This window comes from Chiloscyllium punctatum, chromosome 7 (assembly GCF_047496795.1).
Source record: "Chiloscyllium punctatum isolate Juve2018m chromosome 7, sChiPun1.3, whole genome shotgun sequence".
NCBI lineage: Eukaryota > Metazoa > Chordata > Chondrichthyes > Orectolobiformes > Hemiscylliidae > Chiloscyllium > Chiloscyllium punctatum.
This window is the reverse complement of record NC_092745.1, coordinates 133,644,550-133,663,382: the sequence shown is the minus strand read 5'-3', so window position 1 is coordinate 133,663,382 and position 18,833 is coordinate 133,644,550. Positions and strand designations below refer to the sequence as shown.

Genomic DNA, 18,833 nt, shown 5'->3' with positions numbered 1-18,833 from the left:
AGCAAGGATCTAGCACAGCTTTAGAGGATTACAGGCTTGCTAGAAAGGAGCTCAGAAATGGACTGAGGAGAACCAGAAGGGAGCACGAAAAAGGCTTGGCAAGAAGGATTAGGGAGAACCTAAAGGCATCTTACTCATAAGTGAGAAATAAGAGAATGATCAGGGAGAAAGTAGGGCTGATCAGGGATAGAGTAGGGAACTTGTGCATGGAGTCTGAGCAGATAGGGGAAGGCCTAAATGAGAGTTTGCTTTGGTTTTCACTAAGGAAAGGGACCTTGTTGTGAATGAGAACTTTGAGGAGCTGGGAAACAGGCTTGAACAGATCAAGATTGATGAAGTTGATGTGCTGGAAATTTTGACAAACATTAATATTGATAAGTCCCCAGGGCCAGACCAGATTTATTCTAGGCTGCTCGGGGAAGCGAGAAAGGGGGTTGCTAAGCCGCTGTCGAAGATCTTTGCTTCCCCACTCTCCACGGAAGTTGTACTGGAGGATTGGAAGGAGGTGAATGTTGTTCCTCTTTTTAAGAAGGGTAATAGGGAAATCCCTGGCAATTACAGACCAGTCAGTCTTATGTCTGTGGTCAGCAAAGGTTTGGAAAGAATTGAGGGATAGGATTAATGACTATTGGCAAAGCATACCATGATTAAAGGCAGTCAGCATTGCTTTGTGAGGGGCAGGTCATGCCTCACAAATTTATTGAGATCTTTGAGGAGGTGATGAGACAGATTGATGAAGCTTGAGCAGTGGATGTGGTGTATATGGACTTCAGCAAGGCATTTGATAAGGTTCCCCATGGTAGGCTCATTCATAAAGTCAGGAAGTATGGGATACAGGGAGATTTGACTGTCTGGATTCAGAATTGGTTGGCTGACAGAAGGCAGAGAGTGGTTGTAGATGGAAAGTATTCTGCCTGGAAGACAGCATTGAGTGGGGTCCCGCAGGGCTCTGTTCTTGGGCCTCTGCTCTTTGGAGTTTTTATAAATGACTTGGATGAGGAGGTTGAGGGGTGGGTTAGTAAATTTGCAGATGACACAAAGATTGGAGGTGTCGTTGATAGTACAGAGGGCTGTCGCAGGCTGCAGCGTGACATAGACAGGATGTGGAGCTGGGCTGAGAAATGGCAGATGGAGTTCAACCTGGATAAATGAGAAGTGATGCATTTTGGAAGGTCGAACTTGAATGCTGAATATAGGATTAAAGACGGGATTCTTGGTAGTGTGGAGGAACAGCAGGATCTTGGTGTTCAAGTGCATAGATCCCTCAAAGTTGTGACCCAAGTGGATAAGGTTGTTAAGAAAGCATATGGTGTTTTGGCTTTCATTAACAGGGGGATTGAGTTTAAGAATTGCGAGGTTATGCTACAGCTCTACAAGTCCATGGTGGGACCACACTTGGAATATTGTGTGCAGTTCTGGTCGGCCTACTATAGGAAAGGTGCAGAGGCTTTGGAGAGGGTGCAAAGAAGGTTTACCGGGATGCTGCCTGGCTTGCCTTATGAAGAAAGGTTGAGTAAGCTCGGATTCCTCTCTCTGGAGAGAAGGAGGAAGAGAGGAGACCTATCAAGGTATACAAAATAATGTGAGGAATGGACAGAGTCAATAGCCAGAGACTTTTCCTCAGGGCAGGGTTGACTTAATAGAACATAGAAGAATACAGCGCAGTACAGGCCCTTTGGCCCTCAATGTTGCACCGATCCAAGCCCACCTAACCTACACTAGCCCACTATCATCCATATACCTATCCAATGCCCGTTTAAATGCCCATAAAGAGGGAGAGTCCACCACTGCTACTGGCAGGGCATTCCATGAACTCACGACTCGCTGAGTAAAGAATCTACCCCTAACATCTGTCCTATACCTACCACCCCTTAATTTAAAGCTATGCCCCCTTGTAGGAGGGTTCATAGTTTTAAGATATTAGGAGGAAGGTATAGAGTGGACATAGGAGGTAGGTTCTTTACGCAGAGAGTTGTGAATGCATGGAATGCGTTGCCAGCGGTGGTGGTGGAAGCAGAGTCTTTGAGGACATTTAAGCGACTGCTGGACATGCACATGGATAGCAGTGAGTTGAGGGATGGGTAGGTTAAGTTATTATATTTTACATTAGGATTAATCCTCGGCACAGCATCGTGGGCCAAAGGGCCTGTTCTATGCTCTATAAGGAGCATTTCCTCCACACAAATTTGCTGTCATGCAGTTGACAAATTGGGGATGCTATTTGTAAAGTGCAAAAATTTTAAAATGTGTGTTGGCTGTAACGTGATTACATCGCCAACACTTTAGGCGCTGTTTCTAAAGCGTGATTTTTCTATAAACTGGATTACACAAGATTTCAACCATCACATCACAGAAGAACTGACAGTAGCTACCACAATGGCCTGACCTTGTTTTTAGGCCCAGTATCACTGTGGCAATGCAAGTAATGTTCAGGTCTGAAGCAGTACGATACTAATTGGGCTTCAGCATCAGTGGCAAGATCCTTCCCTGATGGTTTATCTTTGAGCTGATACAGTCTCGGCTTGGACTGTAAGAAACCAGTGGATCCTTCAGTTTTGGTATGGTCTGTTGGGTGCGAATACTTGAAAAGTGTTCCTCTGCTCTGTATGCCCTGAGTTGAACCTTGTCCTTATTTGTCCTCGCACGCAGTCCCAGCACATGTGGTCAGTGTAAGACTTTCAGAGCCTGGTTCATAATCAAATCACCAAAACAGACAAGTCATTTAGTCCCTCCAATAATTCTGCCACTCAGTTAGATCTTATCTAATCTGCTTCTTAACTCCATCTATTCATCTTAAATCTGTAAATCTTAATATTATTTGCCAGTGAAAATCAATCAATTTTAACAAAACAATTTTTACTTGATCCCCTAGTGATTTTAGGGAAGAGTTCTCGATTCCCAGTTCCCTTTCCTGAATAAGCTGGGTCTGATTTTAAGATGAAGCTCTAAGTGCTGAACTTTTAAGTCATCTGAAGCCTCTCAATTACATCATTATCTATAAATCTTCTAAATGTGAAGAAGGACAAGCTTAGTTTATGCTTCCTGTTTCCAAAGTTAAATTATAAGGAGAGCTTATATAAATATGGGTTTATGTCCTGCAATATCGAAGATTAAGTGCCTATTGATTAAGGTTTCCCATATGTTACTGTATATCAATCAAGAGAGAAAGCCTTTTTCCATGTGGTAGATGAAATTAGCCTAATGGACATGGAAACAACAGGCCATTTAGCTTAATACCCATCATAAGGGACACATTTAATAATTAGTAAGGTATTATAACAAGGTGAAGTTGTCATAGTCCAAGGGGAGAAAGTGAGGACTGCAGATGCTGGAGATCAGAGCTGAAAATGTGTTGCTGGAAAAGCGCAGCAGGTCAGGCAGCATCAAAGGAGGAGGAGAATCGACACTTCGGGCATGAGCCCTTCTTCAGCATATCCAAGGGGACCATAGGGCTGCTTTCTCAGAGAGAGAGAGAGAGAGAGAGAGAGAGAGAGAGAGAGACGGATGACTGGTGGTGGTTTAACCTGAGTGTCACCACACCTTAGGAGAAGAAAGTGTTTGAGAAGGAAACTGCTTCCCATGAGCTGGTGCAGGAATTGAACCCTCAGTGTTGCTGCTGCTTTGTATCGCAAGCAAACTATCCGGCCAGCTGAGCTAACCAACTGCCAAGTATGATAGCAGGGCACTGAAAGCCATTCTGATAATCAAACACCATCAATACGGGTTTGTGAAAGAGAAATTATGTTTAATCAGTTTATTGGAGTTAATGCACTGTGGATAAATTGGAACTGGTGGATGTACTGCACTGAAATTAACAGGCATTCAAAAGTGTTAATGCTGAAAGATAAGCTCATACAATATAGAACATTACAGCGCAGTACAGGCCCACCGACCAGTGAAATGAATCTGAAGTCCATCTATCCTACACTATTCCATTATCATCTGTGTATTTATCCAATGACCATTTAAATGCCCTTAAAGTTGGCGAGTCTACTGTTACAGGCAAAACATCCAATACTACTCTCTGAGTAAAGAAACTATCTCTGACATCTGTCCTATACCGATCATCCCTCAGTTTAAAGCTATGTCCCCTCATGTTAGCCATTGCCATCCGAGGGAAACGACTCTCCCTGTCCACTCTATCTAACCCTCGGATTATTTTTATGTCTCTATTAAGTCACCTCTCAACCACCTTCTCTCTAACGAAAACAGCCTCAAGTCCCTCAGACTTTCTTCATAAGACCTTCCCTCCATACCAGGCAACATCCTGGTAAATCTCCTCTCAACCCTTTCCAAAGCTTCCACATCCTTCCTATAATGTGGTGACCAGAACTGTACACAATACTCCAAGTGCGGCCGCACCAGAGTTTTGTACAGCTGCAGCATGATCTTATGGCTCCAAAACTCAGTCCCTCTATCAATGAAAGCTAAAACAATGTATGCTTTCTTAACAACCCTGTCAACCTGGATGGCAGCTTTCAGAGATCTATATACCTGGACACCATCTGCTCATCTACACTACCAAGAATCTTACCATTACCTCAGTACTCTGCATTCCTGTTGTTCCTCAAACTTTTCCGCATTAAACTCCATTTGCCATCTCTCAGCTCAGCTCTGCAGCTTACTTATGGCCCTCTGTAACCTGCAACATCCTTCAGCACTGTCCACAACTCACCGACCTTAGTGTCATCTGCAAATTTACTAACCCATCCTTCTACGCCCTCATCCAAGTCATTTATAAAAATGACAAACAGCAGTGGACCCAAAACAGATCCTTGCTGTACACCACTAGCAACTGAACTCCAGGATGATCATTTCCCATCAACCACCACCCTCTGTCTTCTTTCAGCTAGCCAATTTTTAATCCAAACCGCTAAATCCCCATCAATCCCTTGTCTCTGTATTTTGTGCAATAGCCTACCATGGGGAACCTTATCAAATGCCTTACATATATACCACATCAATTGTTTTACCCTCATCCACCTGTTTGTTCACCTTCTCAAAGAACTCAGTAAGGTTTGTGAGGCACCACCTACTCATCACAAACCAAGTTGACTATCCCTCATCAACTTATTCCTCTCTCAATGATTAGAAATCCTATCTCTTATAACCTTTTCCAACACTTTACCCACAACCGAAATAAGTCTCACTGGTCTGTGATTACCAGGGTTGTCTCTACTCCCCTTCTTGAACAAGGGAATCACATTTGCTATCCTCCAGCCTTCTAGCACTATTCCTGTAGACAATGATGACATAAAGATCCAAGCCGAAGGCTCAGCAATCTCCTTCCTGGCCTCCCAAAGAATCCGAGGATAAATCCCATCTGGCCCAGACAGCTCATCTATTTTTCCACTTTCCAGAATTGCTAACACCTCCTCCTGGTGAACCTTAGTCCCACCTGGTCTAGTAGCCTGTATCTCCATATTCTCCTCGTCAACATTGTCTTTTTCTAGTGTGAATTCTGATGAAAAGTATTCATTTAGCTCTTCTCCTATCTCCTCTGACTCTGCACTCAACTTCCTAATACTATCCTTGATTACCCTGAAACATACTCTAGTCATTCTTTTATTCCTGATATACCTATAGAAACCCTCAGGGTTTTCCTTGATCCTATTCATCAATGACTTCTCATGACCCCTCCTGGCTCTTCTTAGCTCTCTCTTTAGGTCGTTCCTGGTCAGAACTGAGCCATCACATCCTGACATAAGCCTCCTCCTTCCTCTTGACAAAAGATTCAACTTCCTTAATAAACCACAGCTCCCTTGCTCGACAGCTTCCTCCCTGCCTGACAGGTACATACTTATCAAGGACCCTTGAATATGCTGTTCCTTGAAAATGCTCCACATTTCAATTGTGCCCATTCCCTGCAGTTTCCTTCCCCATCCTATGCATCCTAAATCCTATCTAGTTGCATTGAAATTGCCTTTCCCTCAGCTATAACTCTGGCCCTGCATTATATACCTATCCCTTTCCATCTCTAAAATAAACATAACAGACTTGTGGTCACTATCACCAAAATGAGCACCTAGCTCCAAATCTAACACCTGGCCAGGATCATTACTCAGTACCAACTCCAATGTGGCCTCGCCCCTTGTTGACCTGTCTACATACTGTGTCAGGAAACCCTCTTGCACACATTGGACAAAACCTGATCCATCTAAAGCATTCAACTACAGTATTCCCTGTCAATATTTGGAAAGTTGAAGTCCCCCATAACTACCTTGTCACTTTCACTCCTATTGAGAATCATCTTTGCTATCCTTTCCTCTACATCCCTGGAACTATTCAGAGACCTATAGAAAACTCCCAACAGGGTGACCTCTCCTTTCCTGTTTCTAACCTCAGCCCATACTACCTCAGTAGATGAGTCCTCAAACATCCTTTCTGCCACTGTAATACTGTCCTTGATTAACAGTGCCACCCCTCCCCCTCTTTTACCATCTTCTCTGTTCTTAATGAAACATCTAAACTCTAGAACCTGCAACAACCATTCCTGTCCCTGCTCTATCCATGTCTCCAAAATGGCCACAACATCGAAGTCCTAGGTACCATCCCATGCTGCACATTCATCCATCTTATTCCGGATGCTCCTGGCGTTGAAGTAGACACACTTCAAACCACCTTCCTACTTGCTGGTGCACTCTTGCGACCTTGAAACCTTATTTCTTGAACCTTAAAACCTCACTACTCTCAACCTCCTGTATAGTTGAATTATAATTTAGGTTCCCATCCCACTGCTGAATTAGTTTGAACCCTTCCAAAGAACATTAGCAAATTTTCCCCCAGGATATTGGTACCCCTCTGGTTCACGTGAAGACCATCCTGTTTTTAGAGGTCCCACCTACCCCAGAAACAGCCCAAAATATCCAGGAATCCAAAACCCTCCCTCCTACATCATCCCTGTGGCCACGTGTTCAACTCCTATCTCTCCCTATTCCTCGCTTCACTAGCACGTGGCATGGGTAACAAACCATGGATAACATGGGCGGCACGGTGGCACAGTGGTTAGCACTGCTGCCTCACAGCGTCAGAGACCCGGGTTCAGTTCCCACCTCAGGCGACTGACTGTGTGGAGTTTGCACGTTCTCCCCGTGTCTGCGTGGGTTTCCTCCGGGTGCTCCGGTTTCCTCCCACAGTCCAAAAGATGTGTAGGTCAGGTGAATTGGCCATGCTAAATTGCCCATAGTGTTAGGTAAGGGGTAAATGTAGGGGAATGGGTGGGCTGCGCTTCGGCGGGTCGGTGTGGACTTGTTGGGCTGAAGGGCCTGTTTCCACACTGTAAGTCTAGTCTAATCTAAAAAAAACTCTGTTTTTCCTAGCTCCAAGCTTCCACCCTAGCTCCCTGAATTTCTGCCTTAAATCCCCATCTCTCTTCCTACCTATGTCGTTGGTGCCGATGTGGACCACAACTTGGGTCTGCTCCCCCTCCCCCTTAAGGATCCTGAAAATACAATCAGAGACATCACAAACCTTGGCACCTGGGAGACAACACACCAATCGTGAGTCTGTCTCATTCTCACAGAACCTCCTATCTGTCTCCCTAACAATAGAGACTCCAGTATCTAATGCTCTGCTCCTCTTCCCCCTTCCCTTCTGAACAAAAGGGACAGACTTTGCCAGAGACCTGTGCCCTATGGCTTACCCCTAGTAAGTTGTCCCCGACAGTATCCAAAATGGTATATTTGTTATTGAGGGGAACGGCCACAGGGGATCCCGGCACTGCCTGCCTGTTCCCTTTCTGTACCCTAACAGTAACCCATCTACCTTCTTTTAGCTGAGGTGTGATCACCTCCGTGTAACTCCTCTCAATAACGCCCCCCATACCCCCTCCACCTCCCGAATGATCTGAAGTTCATGCAGCTCCAGCTCCAGTTCCCTAACAGGGTTCTCAAGGAGCTGGAGTTGGGTGTACTTCCCACAGATGCAGTCAGCAGGAACCCTGTGGTGACCCTTACCTCCCACATCCTGCAGGAGGAACATTCAACTGGCCTAACTGCCATTTCCACTGTTCTAAAGTCCCAACGAGCCTACTGAAAAACTAAAAAAAAGGAAATAGATCACCTTATCAATCCAGTGTACAGAATCTTTGTACTTGAAGGAGGAGAACGGGTGGGAGACACAATCCGAGGGGTGTTTCGGGTAAATCAGCCGCCTAAATATAAAGCCTCACTTACCCAGCAGTCCCTTGTCCGCTCATGCTCTGTGTGTTTGCCTGTATACAAGGTAAGTCTTTATATTATTCTAAATTTACCTTCCCGTCAGGCCTCTGGTCCTTGCTGTCGCTTCCCCCATTCCAACTGCCGCCCGGAAAAAACAATTTGAAGGATGGTGATGATGTAGACGGTAGCGTGTGGGCAGTTAGGAGTGGGTGTGCCGCTGGTATCAGCTTCTCACAATTTATATGAATGATTTGGATGAAGGAACCAAAGGTATGGCGGGTGATTTAATGATGAACAAAAATATTCAGCAAAGTAAGTTGTGATGAGGACATAAAACTATAACAGGATATAGATTGGTTGTGAGAGTGGAAAAAAAATGGCATAGGGAATATCCTGCCAGCAAATGTGAAATTGTCCATTTTAGCAGGAAAACCGTGAAAAGCCGAGTATCTGTGTGAGGCACTGAGGCATTAGACCTTTGAGAGACAGAAGGAACTCTGTGTCCTTGTGCATGAGTCAATAAAAAAAAAACTAGAATATGGATGGAGCAATTAGGGAAGCTAACAGTGTTCTAATTTGTGTTCATTGAATTGAATATAAAATAAAGCAGTTATTCTTCAGTTATACAGAGCAGTGATGAGAACCACATCTGGAGTATTGTGTACTGTATTTACCATCACATCTCTGCACAGGGGTAATAAAGAACAAGAACCTGAACACACACAGTAGCCGATGCAAACTCGATAAAACTTTTCAGTCTATGATGGACAGGTTTTTGCTGCTAATGGTTTGCCGGTGGGCAGACAAACTTAATATTCAGATCAGCCATGATCTCATCAAATGGTGACAGCAGAGGCTAAAGGGTCTGAATGGCTTCCTTTATTCCAATGACTAGGGTTTTGGAGCACTGCTAGCTGCTGTTGGTATTTCACAGAGATACCCATTGGTCTTTAATGTTATTCAAAAGATCATCTCTTGAAAATTAATTCAGCCATTGAGGGTACTCAAATTGCTGGACCAAGGTTTGGGAGGAGATGAAAGGTTGGCCAAGGTGATCATTTCAGATGAAGGGCTGCCCTCTCAGTTGTGTTTCAGGACCATGCTGATTGGCTGTGATTTACTGTTTGGATTGTAGCCTTCATCACCACGGCCCAGCACAGCCCCAGGGAAACTGCAGCGTCCGGTCAGGCTCCTCCCCCTTCAAACAAATGGAGCAGCAGCGACCACAACAATCACAACACAATCCTCTCCGTACCTCCGGCACAAGGAGCAGCACCTGGAAGTGACCGAGGACATCAACTCCAAGCATCTCCGTGCGGTATTTATGCTGATTTATAATATTTTACAAAGAGGTACTTTAGGGAACACAGAAGCACACTGAGAGTCTACCCAGCATCCAGTTAATATCCATGACCACACTGTGCCTCAGACAGTCACCATCCTGTCCCCCAATCAGAAGGCCACGTCTATCCACCAATTTCATAAACAGGACAACCGAATCCAGGCCAAAACTCCCAGAATGCTACTGATTGAGTGTTGTGCTGTTGGAAACTGTGCTGAGGGAGTGCCGCACTGTCCAAGGGTCAATACTGAGGGAGTGTCGCACTGTTGGAGGGTCAGTGCTGAGGGAGTGTCGCGTTGTGGGAGGGTCAGTGCTGAGGGAGTGCCGCGTTGTGGGAGGGTCAGTACTGAGGGAGTGCCGCGTTGTGGGAGGGTCAGGGTTGAGGGAGTGCTGTGTTGTGGGAGGGTCAGTGCTGAGGGAGTGTGTGTTGTGGGAGGGTCAGTGCTGAGGGAGTGCCGCGTTGTGGGAGGGTCAGTGCTGAGGGAGTGCCGTGTTGTGGGAGGGTCAGTGCTGAGGGAGTGCTGCACTGTCGGAGGGTCAGTTGTTAGGGAGTACCACACTGTCGGTCAGTCAGCACTGAGGGAATGCTGCACTGTCAGAGAGTCAGTACAGAGGGAGTGCTGCACCTTTGGACAGTCAGTGCTGATGGAGCACTAAACAAAATTAGTTGTTGTAACTCTTATATTACAACAATGACTACAGTTTAAACTATTTACTTCACTTTCAAAATAATTTAAAGCTAAGATGCTACAGAAGTACTAGACTTTCTTTAACCTCTGTTCTAAGGAGAGTAATGCCAGCTTCTCCAGTATCTTCAAAGATGTGCCAGTCAGGTGAATTGGCCATGCTAAATTGCCCATTGTGTTAGGTGCATTATTCGGTGTAAATATAGGGGAGAAGAATGGCTCTGGGTGGGTTCCTCTTTGGAGGGTTGGTTTGGCTTCATTGGGCCAAATGTTTCCACATTGTAGGGAATCTAATCTAATCCTGCTCCCATTCCAGTAAATCTCCTTCACACCCATGCTAAATCCCTGATCATCCTTCCTAAAGAGCGGAACCCAGGATTGGACATCATAGTGTCGTTGGAAGTGCTTGAGTGATTATTAATGGTTTGACACTATTTCCTTGCTGATGTATTATCTAGCCGTATTGATACTACATACTCTTTAAAAGCCTCATTAAGTTTTATGCCGTTAGTGTCTCAGTCTCTGGACCATTTTAAAACAGTGACATTTGCTTTAAGTTGCTCATTCATTACTCTCCCTTAATGTAACAATTCACATTTCTCCATGTTAAACCGAATCTGTCAATATCTCTGACAGTTGACATCCTCCTAAATTTTATTCCTACCCTCTACATGGTTTGCTATGTTTCTGAGTTTATTGGATTAACATTGAGTAAAAACAGTTGTAAGATGTTCTGAATGAAGGGGAGTTGTTTTCCTGGCTGTGATTCGCTGTGTGGTTTTCTTTTTCTGGTAGCTGGACCAAGACTCTATCAGGCACACCTTGGATTTTCCCTCTGGGATGTCTCCCTACCGTCTCCCAGTGATCAATAACTATGTAACCCCCGTCCCACCAGCAGCCCGCAAACGAGAGAAGAATGGATGCTTGAGGGGCAGGAGACTGCGGCCGACCACTGCTCCCAACGGCCCAGCCCACCTGCCAGCAAAGGTAAGGAGAAGGCCATTCTGACTGTGTGCAGGACACTCTGCAGAGGACCAGGCCATTTGACCTCATGGCTCCTTATGGTGCTTCATCCACCCCTCTAGGTCTCACCCCATCACCATCTTCTGTGTCTTTCTCTATCTCTCACACCATTAAATGTACTGACACTATATCAATGAACTGATATTATTCACCTGGCCCATTCCCTTTGGGAGGGCGTTCCATGTTGTCCCCACTCTCCTTGCGTTGAGCTGCCTCCAGAACTCCTCACTGGATTTATGAGTAATTATTTTATATTTTTGGTCTTCTGATTTCCCCACAAGTGAAGTTGGGGCTGTCCCCCTTCCATATTCCCCTCCAACAGTAAAAGTACTGACGGGTCACAACAGTTTTCAAGCCTCAAAATAGGGCCACAACAGGGGACAGATTTTGGAAGTACTGCTATCCAGGTTAGTTGGATTGGCCTCATTAAATTGCCTGGAGTATCCAGGAATGTGAAGGTTAGTTGGATCAGCCATGAGCAATGCAGGGTATCAGGATTAGGGTCGGGGGTTGTGTCTGGATGGGATGTGCTTCGGAGGGTCGGTGTGGACTCAATAGGCTGAATGGCCTGCTTCCACACTGTAGGGCTATCTGATTCTATCCATGATGTGGGGTTGCTGGTGTTGGACTGGGGTGGCCAAAATCAGAAGTCATGCGACACCAGATTATAGTCCAACAGGTTTAGAATTATAGCGATGTATAGTACAGAAACAGACCCTTCGGTCCAACTCGTCTATCCTAACCCAATCTAGTCTCATTTGCTAGCATTTAACTTGTATCCCTCTAAACCCTTCCTATTCATAAAACCATCCAAATGCCTCTTAAATGTTGTTATTGTACCAGCCTCCACCACATCCTCTGGCAGCTCATTCCATACACATACCACCCTCTGTGTGAACAAGTTGCCTCTCTTTTATATCTTTCCCCTCTCACCCTAAACCTATGCCCTCTAGTTCTGGACTCCCCCACCCCAGGGAAAAGACTTTGTCTATTTATCCTGTTAATGCCCCTCACTATTTTATAGATCTCTGTAAGGTCACCCCTCAGCCTCCGACACTCCGACAGCCTATTCAGCCTGTCCCTAAAGCTCAAACATGCTTGTAAATCTTTTCTGAACGCTTTCAAGTGGGAGACCAGAACTGCATGCAGTATTCCAATTTATTTGAAATCACAAGCTTTCGGAGCACTTCATTAGATGACCTTTGATGTCATGTGATTAATGATTCTATCCTTCCTCCGTGTCAATGCCCTTCATACTTGCTCAGTATTATCCTCAAAACTCATTTTCCACATCTGAGAATTACTCATGTTCAACTGGCAAAAATATAGGAGCAGAATTAGGCCACTCACTCCATCCAATCTACTCCACCATACCATCGTGAGTGATACGTTTCTCAACCCCATTCTCCTGCCTTCTCCCCATATCCCTTGATCCCTTTGATATTCAAGAACCTATCTATCTCTGTCTTTAAGACACAAAGACTTCTCTTCCACGGCCCTCTGTGGCAGTGAGTTTCACAGATTAAGCACCCTCTTGTTGAAGAAATTCATAGGATCCCTACAATGCAGAAAGAGGCCATTTGGCCCATCGAGCCTGCACCAATCTTTTACACAGAGGGTGGTTCGTGTGTGGAATGAACTTCATGAGGAAGTGGTGGATGTGGGTACAATGACAACATTTAAAAGACATTTGGATAAGTACATGGATAGGAAAGATTTGGAAGGATATAAGCAGGTGGGGGACAGGAAGGTGGGGCTAGTTTAATTTGGCATTATGTTCAACATTAGACCGGTTGGACCGAAGGGTCTGTTTTGGTGCTGTATGACTCTAAGACTAATAGGGTCTGTGGACCAAGGAGTGGCAGATGGAGTTTAATTTAGATAAATGTGAAATGTTGCATTTTGATGAGACAGACCAGGGCAGGACTTGCACAGTAAACAGGGCCGTGAGTGTGTCAAGCAGAGACCTTGGGGTTTGGGTACATAGCTCCTTGAAAGTGGCATCACAGGTAGACAGGGTGATGAAGAAGGCATCTAGTACACTTGCCTTCCTTGTTCTCAGACCATTGACGAAAGGAGTTGGGATATCATGTTGCAACTATGCAGGATGGTAGTGAGGCTGCTTTTGGAATACCTGTCACCCTGCTATAGGAAGGATATTATTAAATTGGAGAGGGTGCAGAAAAAAATGTATAAGGATATTACTGGGATTAGAGGATTTGAATTATAAGGAGTGACTGAATAGGCCAGGACTTTTTCAGTGGCGTGTAGGAGGTTGTGGGGTTATAAAATCATGAGGGGCATAGACCAGGTGAAGAGCAAAGATCTTTTTCCGAGAGTAGGGGAGTTCAAAACTAGGCATATTTTTAAGGAGAGAGGAGAAATATTTAAATAGGACATGAGGGGCTGCTTTTCCTATGGGGAATGGTTTGTCTGTGGAATGAACTTCCACAGGAAGTGTTGGATGCAGGTACATTTACAACATTTCAAAGACATTTGAACAGATACGTGAACAGGAAAGGTTTAGAGGGAATTGGGCCAAACACAGGCCAATGGAACTAATTTATTCTGGAAAACTTGGTCGGCGTGGATGGGTTGGACTGAAGGATCTGTTTCCATTCTGTATGACTCCATCATCTAAAGGCCTCTTGCATGTCTCAATTGAATCTGTCTCCGTTACATTCCTTGACCGAGCATTCCAAACCACTTACTGTGTGAAAATGTTTTTCCTTGTATCACTGTTTCTTTTGCCAGAAACTGTTAAATCAGCATCATCTTGTTCTCGATCCTTTCACCCTGGGCCCCTCACAACTTTGAACACTTTTATCAAGTCCCTTCTCAACCCCTCCAGGGAGTAAACCCAACTTTGCCACTTGGTCTGCATGCTGAAGTTATTCCTTGGTCCATCCTTCTAAATCTTTTCTGCTCTCTTTCAAATGTCTTCACATCCTTAAGTTCTGTGCATAGAACTGAACACAATACTCAGTTGAGGCCGAACTATGGTTTTATACAAGTTTATATACCTCCTCATTCTTGTGCTCTGTGCCTCTGTTAATAATGGACCCGTAAGCTTTATTAACAGTCTTCTCATACCACCCTGTCACTGTTAATGAGGTGTATACATAGCAATAGGTACTAGAAAAACTGAATGGCCTGAAGGTGGATAAATTACCTGGACCAGGTGGACTACACCCCAGAGTTCTAAGGGAGATAGCTGAAGAGATAGTGGTGGCGTTAGTGGTGATCTCTCAGGAATTGCTAGAATCAGGGAGGGTCCTAGAGGACTGGAAAAATCACAAATGTAAACCCCCTGTTCAAAAAGGGAGTAAGGCAAAAGATGGGAAATGTGGGTAAGATCCTGGAATCTATTGAGAAGGAAAGGATTTCTGAGTACTTGGAAGTGTCTGGTGAAATAGGACAAAGTCAGCATGGTTTCATCAAGGGGAGGTCATACCTGACAATCTGCTAGAAGTCTTTGAGGATGCAAAGAGCAGGTGAGGCCAAGGAGAACCAATGAATATTATCTACCTGGACTTCCAGAAGGCCTTTGACAAGAGGCTACTGAGTAGAATAAGTGCCTATGGTATTAGAGGCAAGGTGCTAGCATGGATAGAAGCTTGGCTGTCTGGCAGAAAGCAGAGAGTGGGGATAAAAGGGTTCTTAGGATGGCAGCCAGTGACAAGTGGTGTTCCACAAGGGTCCGTGTTGGGACCACAACTTTTCACTTTATACATTAACGATCTGGATGAAGGAACTGGGTAAGTTTGCAGATGATACAAAGATAGGTAGAGGAATGGGTAGCATTGAGGAGGCGAGGAGACTGCAGAAGGATTTGGACAGGTTAGGAGAGTGGGCAAGGAAGTGGAGGATAGAGTACAGCATGGGAAAGTGTGAGGTCATGCACTTTGGTCGGAAGAATAGAGGCACAGACTATTTTCTAAATGGGGAGAAAATTCAGAAGTCTCAACTGCAAAGAGATTTGGGAGTTCTAGCCCAGGATTCTCTCAATGTAAACTTGCTGGTTGAGTCAGTAGTTAGGAAGGCAAATGCAATGATGGCATTTATTTTGAAAAGACTTGAATATAAAAGCAGGGATGTACTTCTGAGGCTCCATAAGGCTCTGGTCAGACCACATTTGGAGTATTGTGGGCAGTTTTGGGCCCCATATCTCAGAAAGGATCTCAGGCTGGCCCTGAGCATGTACAGAGAAGGTTCACGAGAATGGTCCCAGGAATGAAAAGCTTGAAATACGAGGAAGGTTTGAGGACTCTGGGTTTATACTCGATGGAGTTTAGAAGGATGCGTTGGGGGCATCTAATTGAAACTTACAGAATACTGAATGGCCTGAACAGAGTGGATGTTGGGAAGATTTTTCCATTGATGAGAGAGGCTAGGACCCGAGGGCACAGCCTTAGAGTAAAGGGAATAGCTTTTAGAACGGAGGTAAGGAGAAACCTCTTCAGCAAGAGAGTGGGGAATCGATGGAATTCACTGTCACTGAAGGCTGTGGAGGCCAGGTCATTGAGTATACTTAAGACTGAGATAGAGTGGTCCCCTTGACAATCAAGTACCTATGGTTATGGGGAGAAAGTGAGAGAATGGGGTTGAGAAACATTTCAGCCATGATTTAGTGGTGGAGCAGACTCGAAGGGCTGAATGGCCTAATTTCTGCTCCTTTGTCTTTATGGTCTTATAAACATGCAGTCACCCCCTTTAAAATAGTATTCCTTGTTTAGTTTTATATTGATTTGCTCAGGTTCTTCCGATCAAAATATAGCATCTCTCACTTCCCTGCATTGAACTTCATCTGCCAGTTACCCACCCACTGAGCCAGCTTCCCTTGACATTCTGCACAGCCCTCTTGATAACTTAGTGTTTCTAAATTTCATATCATTCCCAGAGATAGAAATTGCGGCCTGTACACCAAAGTCTAGGTCATTAAAGTACATCAGAGAAAGTACCTTGACCCTTGTAGAATTCTACTAGAAACTGTCCTGCAGTCTGAGAAACATCCATTATTCACTGTTGAACCACTCCCTGTTTCCCACCACCAGCCAATTTCACATCCATTTTGCTAATGTCCCTTTCATTCCATGAGCTATAAACTTTCTCGCAATTGGTAATTTCCCAGTGTTACTCTTTTACTGTGATTGTTGATTAAGCTAAAGTCATAGGTACCACCCTAACTGATTGGCAGTAATGGTGGTGCTGATCTTCATTCTGCTGTTTAAATCCTAGTTATTGTTGTAGGAGATTCCAAAGTCACACCGAGCTGTCTCACACAGCAATGTCTTGGTCACGATGGTTTACCGTGGGAAACACTTACATCTCTCGTATGACCAGGCAGAGGCCAGGGATGAGGTCAAGGTTCACCAGCAGCACTGCGGCGGCGAAAACCTGTGCATCTACAAAGGGAAACTTCTCGAAGCAGGTGAAATTAGAAAAAAACATTCTTCTATCGTGCCCATCTTCATTTCATTTTCAGTATTGAAGCTTGGAAAAGGAAAATTCTTGACAATCAGTTTTGGTCAAAACCTTTACTAAAACCAAGGCAGAAAGGCTGCACCATCTCTGCTGTCCCACTATTCCCCAGCACGCAATGTAAAACAAAAATACTTTCATCTAGTTACCAAGATGACTAATCCAGACCTTACCAATCTCCAGTTTTAAATAAAATAAATCTATCAGCCAATTTTCATCATGAGGACAATTGTGTTGATAATGCAAAAAAAACTTATTCAATAAAGGGTCACGAATTGGTTAATGTGCCCCAGACAGTAATATGGAAGTATAAATGTTTATTATTAGGATATACAGATATACTCTCCTCAGAAAAAGGGAACAAGAAACTGATTACCCTGCGAAGATGGGCTTTCAGAGTAAAAGCGTTTTGGCCAATGACTTATCCTTGAAAGCAAAAGGATATGGTGTAGTCTTTTCCCAAGGGTGTTGCTGTGATGGTCCAGCACATGTGTTTGTTACTGATCATGTAGAGTTGTCTCTGACACAGCTTACAGACATAGCTTACTCGGGAAATGCAGGCTTGTAATGTTCTTCCAATCACTGTTTCAAATGAACAAACAGGTTTTAATCTGAATTGATGCAAAGGGACTTTTTATGGCGATGGATGTGATCAGCCAATCATAGCAAGCTTTCCTGCGAGGCAACTTGTTCTTAGCAGGCCTCTCTCCAGCTGCACCAGATAAAACAAGAACTTCTCCAACCCAACTGTAGTTCAAAACAAACCCAGTATGGTGTACAACACAGCAGCAAGCAGTTATTGCGGGCGTTCTAAGAAGTCTTTTTTTAAAAAAGAAAGTATCTCCAGTGTTCGCAATGAACTTTTTCTTCAAAGTAAACTACTCCAGATATAAAGGCAAGGGCTGATTAGGGATTGTCAGCATGGCTTTGTGCGTGGGAGATCATGTCTCATGAACTTGATTGAGTTTTTTTGAAGAAGTAACAAAAAGGACAGAGAGGTGGATGTGTTCTATATGGACTTCAGCAAAGCATTTGACAAGGTTCCTCATGATACACTGGTTAGCAAGGTTAGATCTCATGGCGTACAGAGAGAACTAACCATTTGGATACAGAACTGTCTCGAAGGTAGAAGAGGGTGGTGGTGGAGGGTTGCTTTTCAGGCTGGAGGCCTGTGATCAATGGTGTGCAACAAGGATCCGTGCTGGGTCTAACACTGTTCGTCATTTGTGTAAATGATTTGGATGTGAACATCGGGGATACTGTTGTAAGTTTGCAGATGACACCAAAATTGGTCACCTCAGAAGGTTACCTCAGATTACAATGGGTTCTTGATCAGATGGGCCAGTGGGTTGAGGAGTGGCAGATGGAGTTTAATTCAGATAAATGTGAGGTGCTGCATTTTGGAAAAGCAAATCAGAGCAGGACTAACTCACTAATGGTAAGGTCGTAGGGAGTGTTGCTGAACAAAAAGACCTTGGAGTGCAGGTTCATAGCTCCTTGAAAGAAGAGTCGCAGGTAGATAGGATAGTGAAGAAGAAGTTTGGTATGCTTTCCTTTATTGGTCAGAATATTGAGTACAGGAGTTGGAAGGTCACATTGCAGCTATACAGGACATTGATGAGACCACTTTTGGAATATTGCATGCATTTCTGGTCTCCTTCCTGTCGCAAAGATGTTGTGAAACTTGAAAGGGTTCAGAAAAGATTAACAAGGATGTTGCCAGGGTTGGAGGATTTGAGCTACAGGGAGAGACTGAACAGTCTGGGGCTGTTTTCCCTGGAGCGTTAGAGGCTGAGGGGTGACCTTATAGAGGTTCACAAAATTATGAGGGGCGAGGATAGGATAAATAGACAAAGTCTTTTCCCTGGGGTCAGGGAGTCCAGAACTAGAGGGCATAGGTTTAGGGTGAGAGGGGAAAGATATAAAAGAGACCTAAGGGGCAATGTTTTCATGTGGTATGTATATGGAATGAGCTGCCAGAGGATGTGGTGGAGGCTGGTACAATTGCAACATTTAAGAGGCATTTGGATGGGTATATGAATAGGAAGGGTTTGGAGGGATATGGGCCGGATGCTGGCAGGTGGGACTAGATTGGGTTGGGATATCTGGTCGGCATGGACGGATTGAACTGTGAAGGGTCTG

The 18,833-nt window shown here is 44.5% G+C and overlaps 1 protein-coding gene across 1 annotated transcript in view; it reads left to right on the top strand.

The window, feature by feature from the left end:
• The window catches only part of erich3 (glutamate-rich 3), a 116,980-nt gene that overhangs the window by 48,394 nt on the left and 49,753 nt on the right, over positions 1–18,833 (top strand). Inside the window, exons 7-9 of the mRNA XM_072574893.1 lie at positions 9,295–9,477; positions 10,983–11,174; positions 16,461–16,641. Of these exons, the coding sequence (XP_072430994.1) occupies positions 9,295–9,477; positions 10,983–11,174; positions 16,461–16,641 (556 nt within the window). The remainder of the gene's footprint in view (positions 1–9,294; positions 9,478–10,982; positions 11,175–16,460; positions 16,642–18,833) is intronic.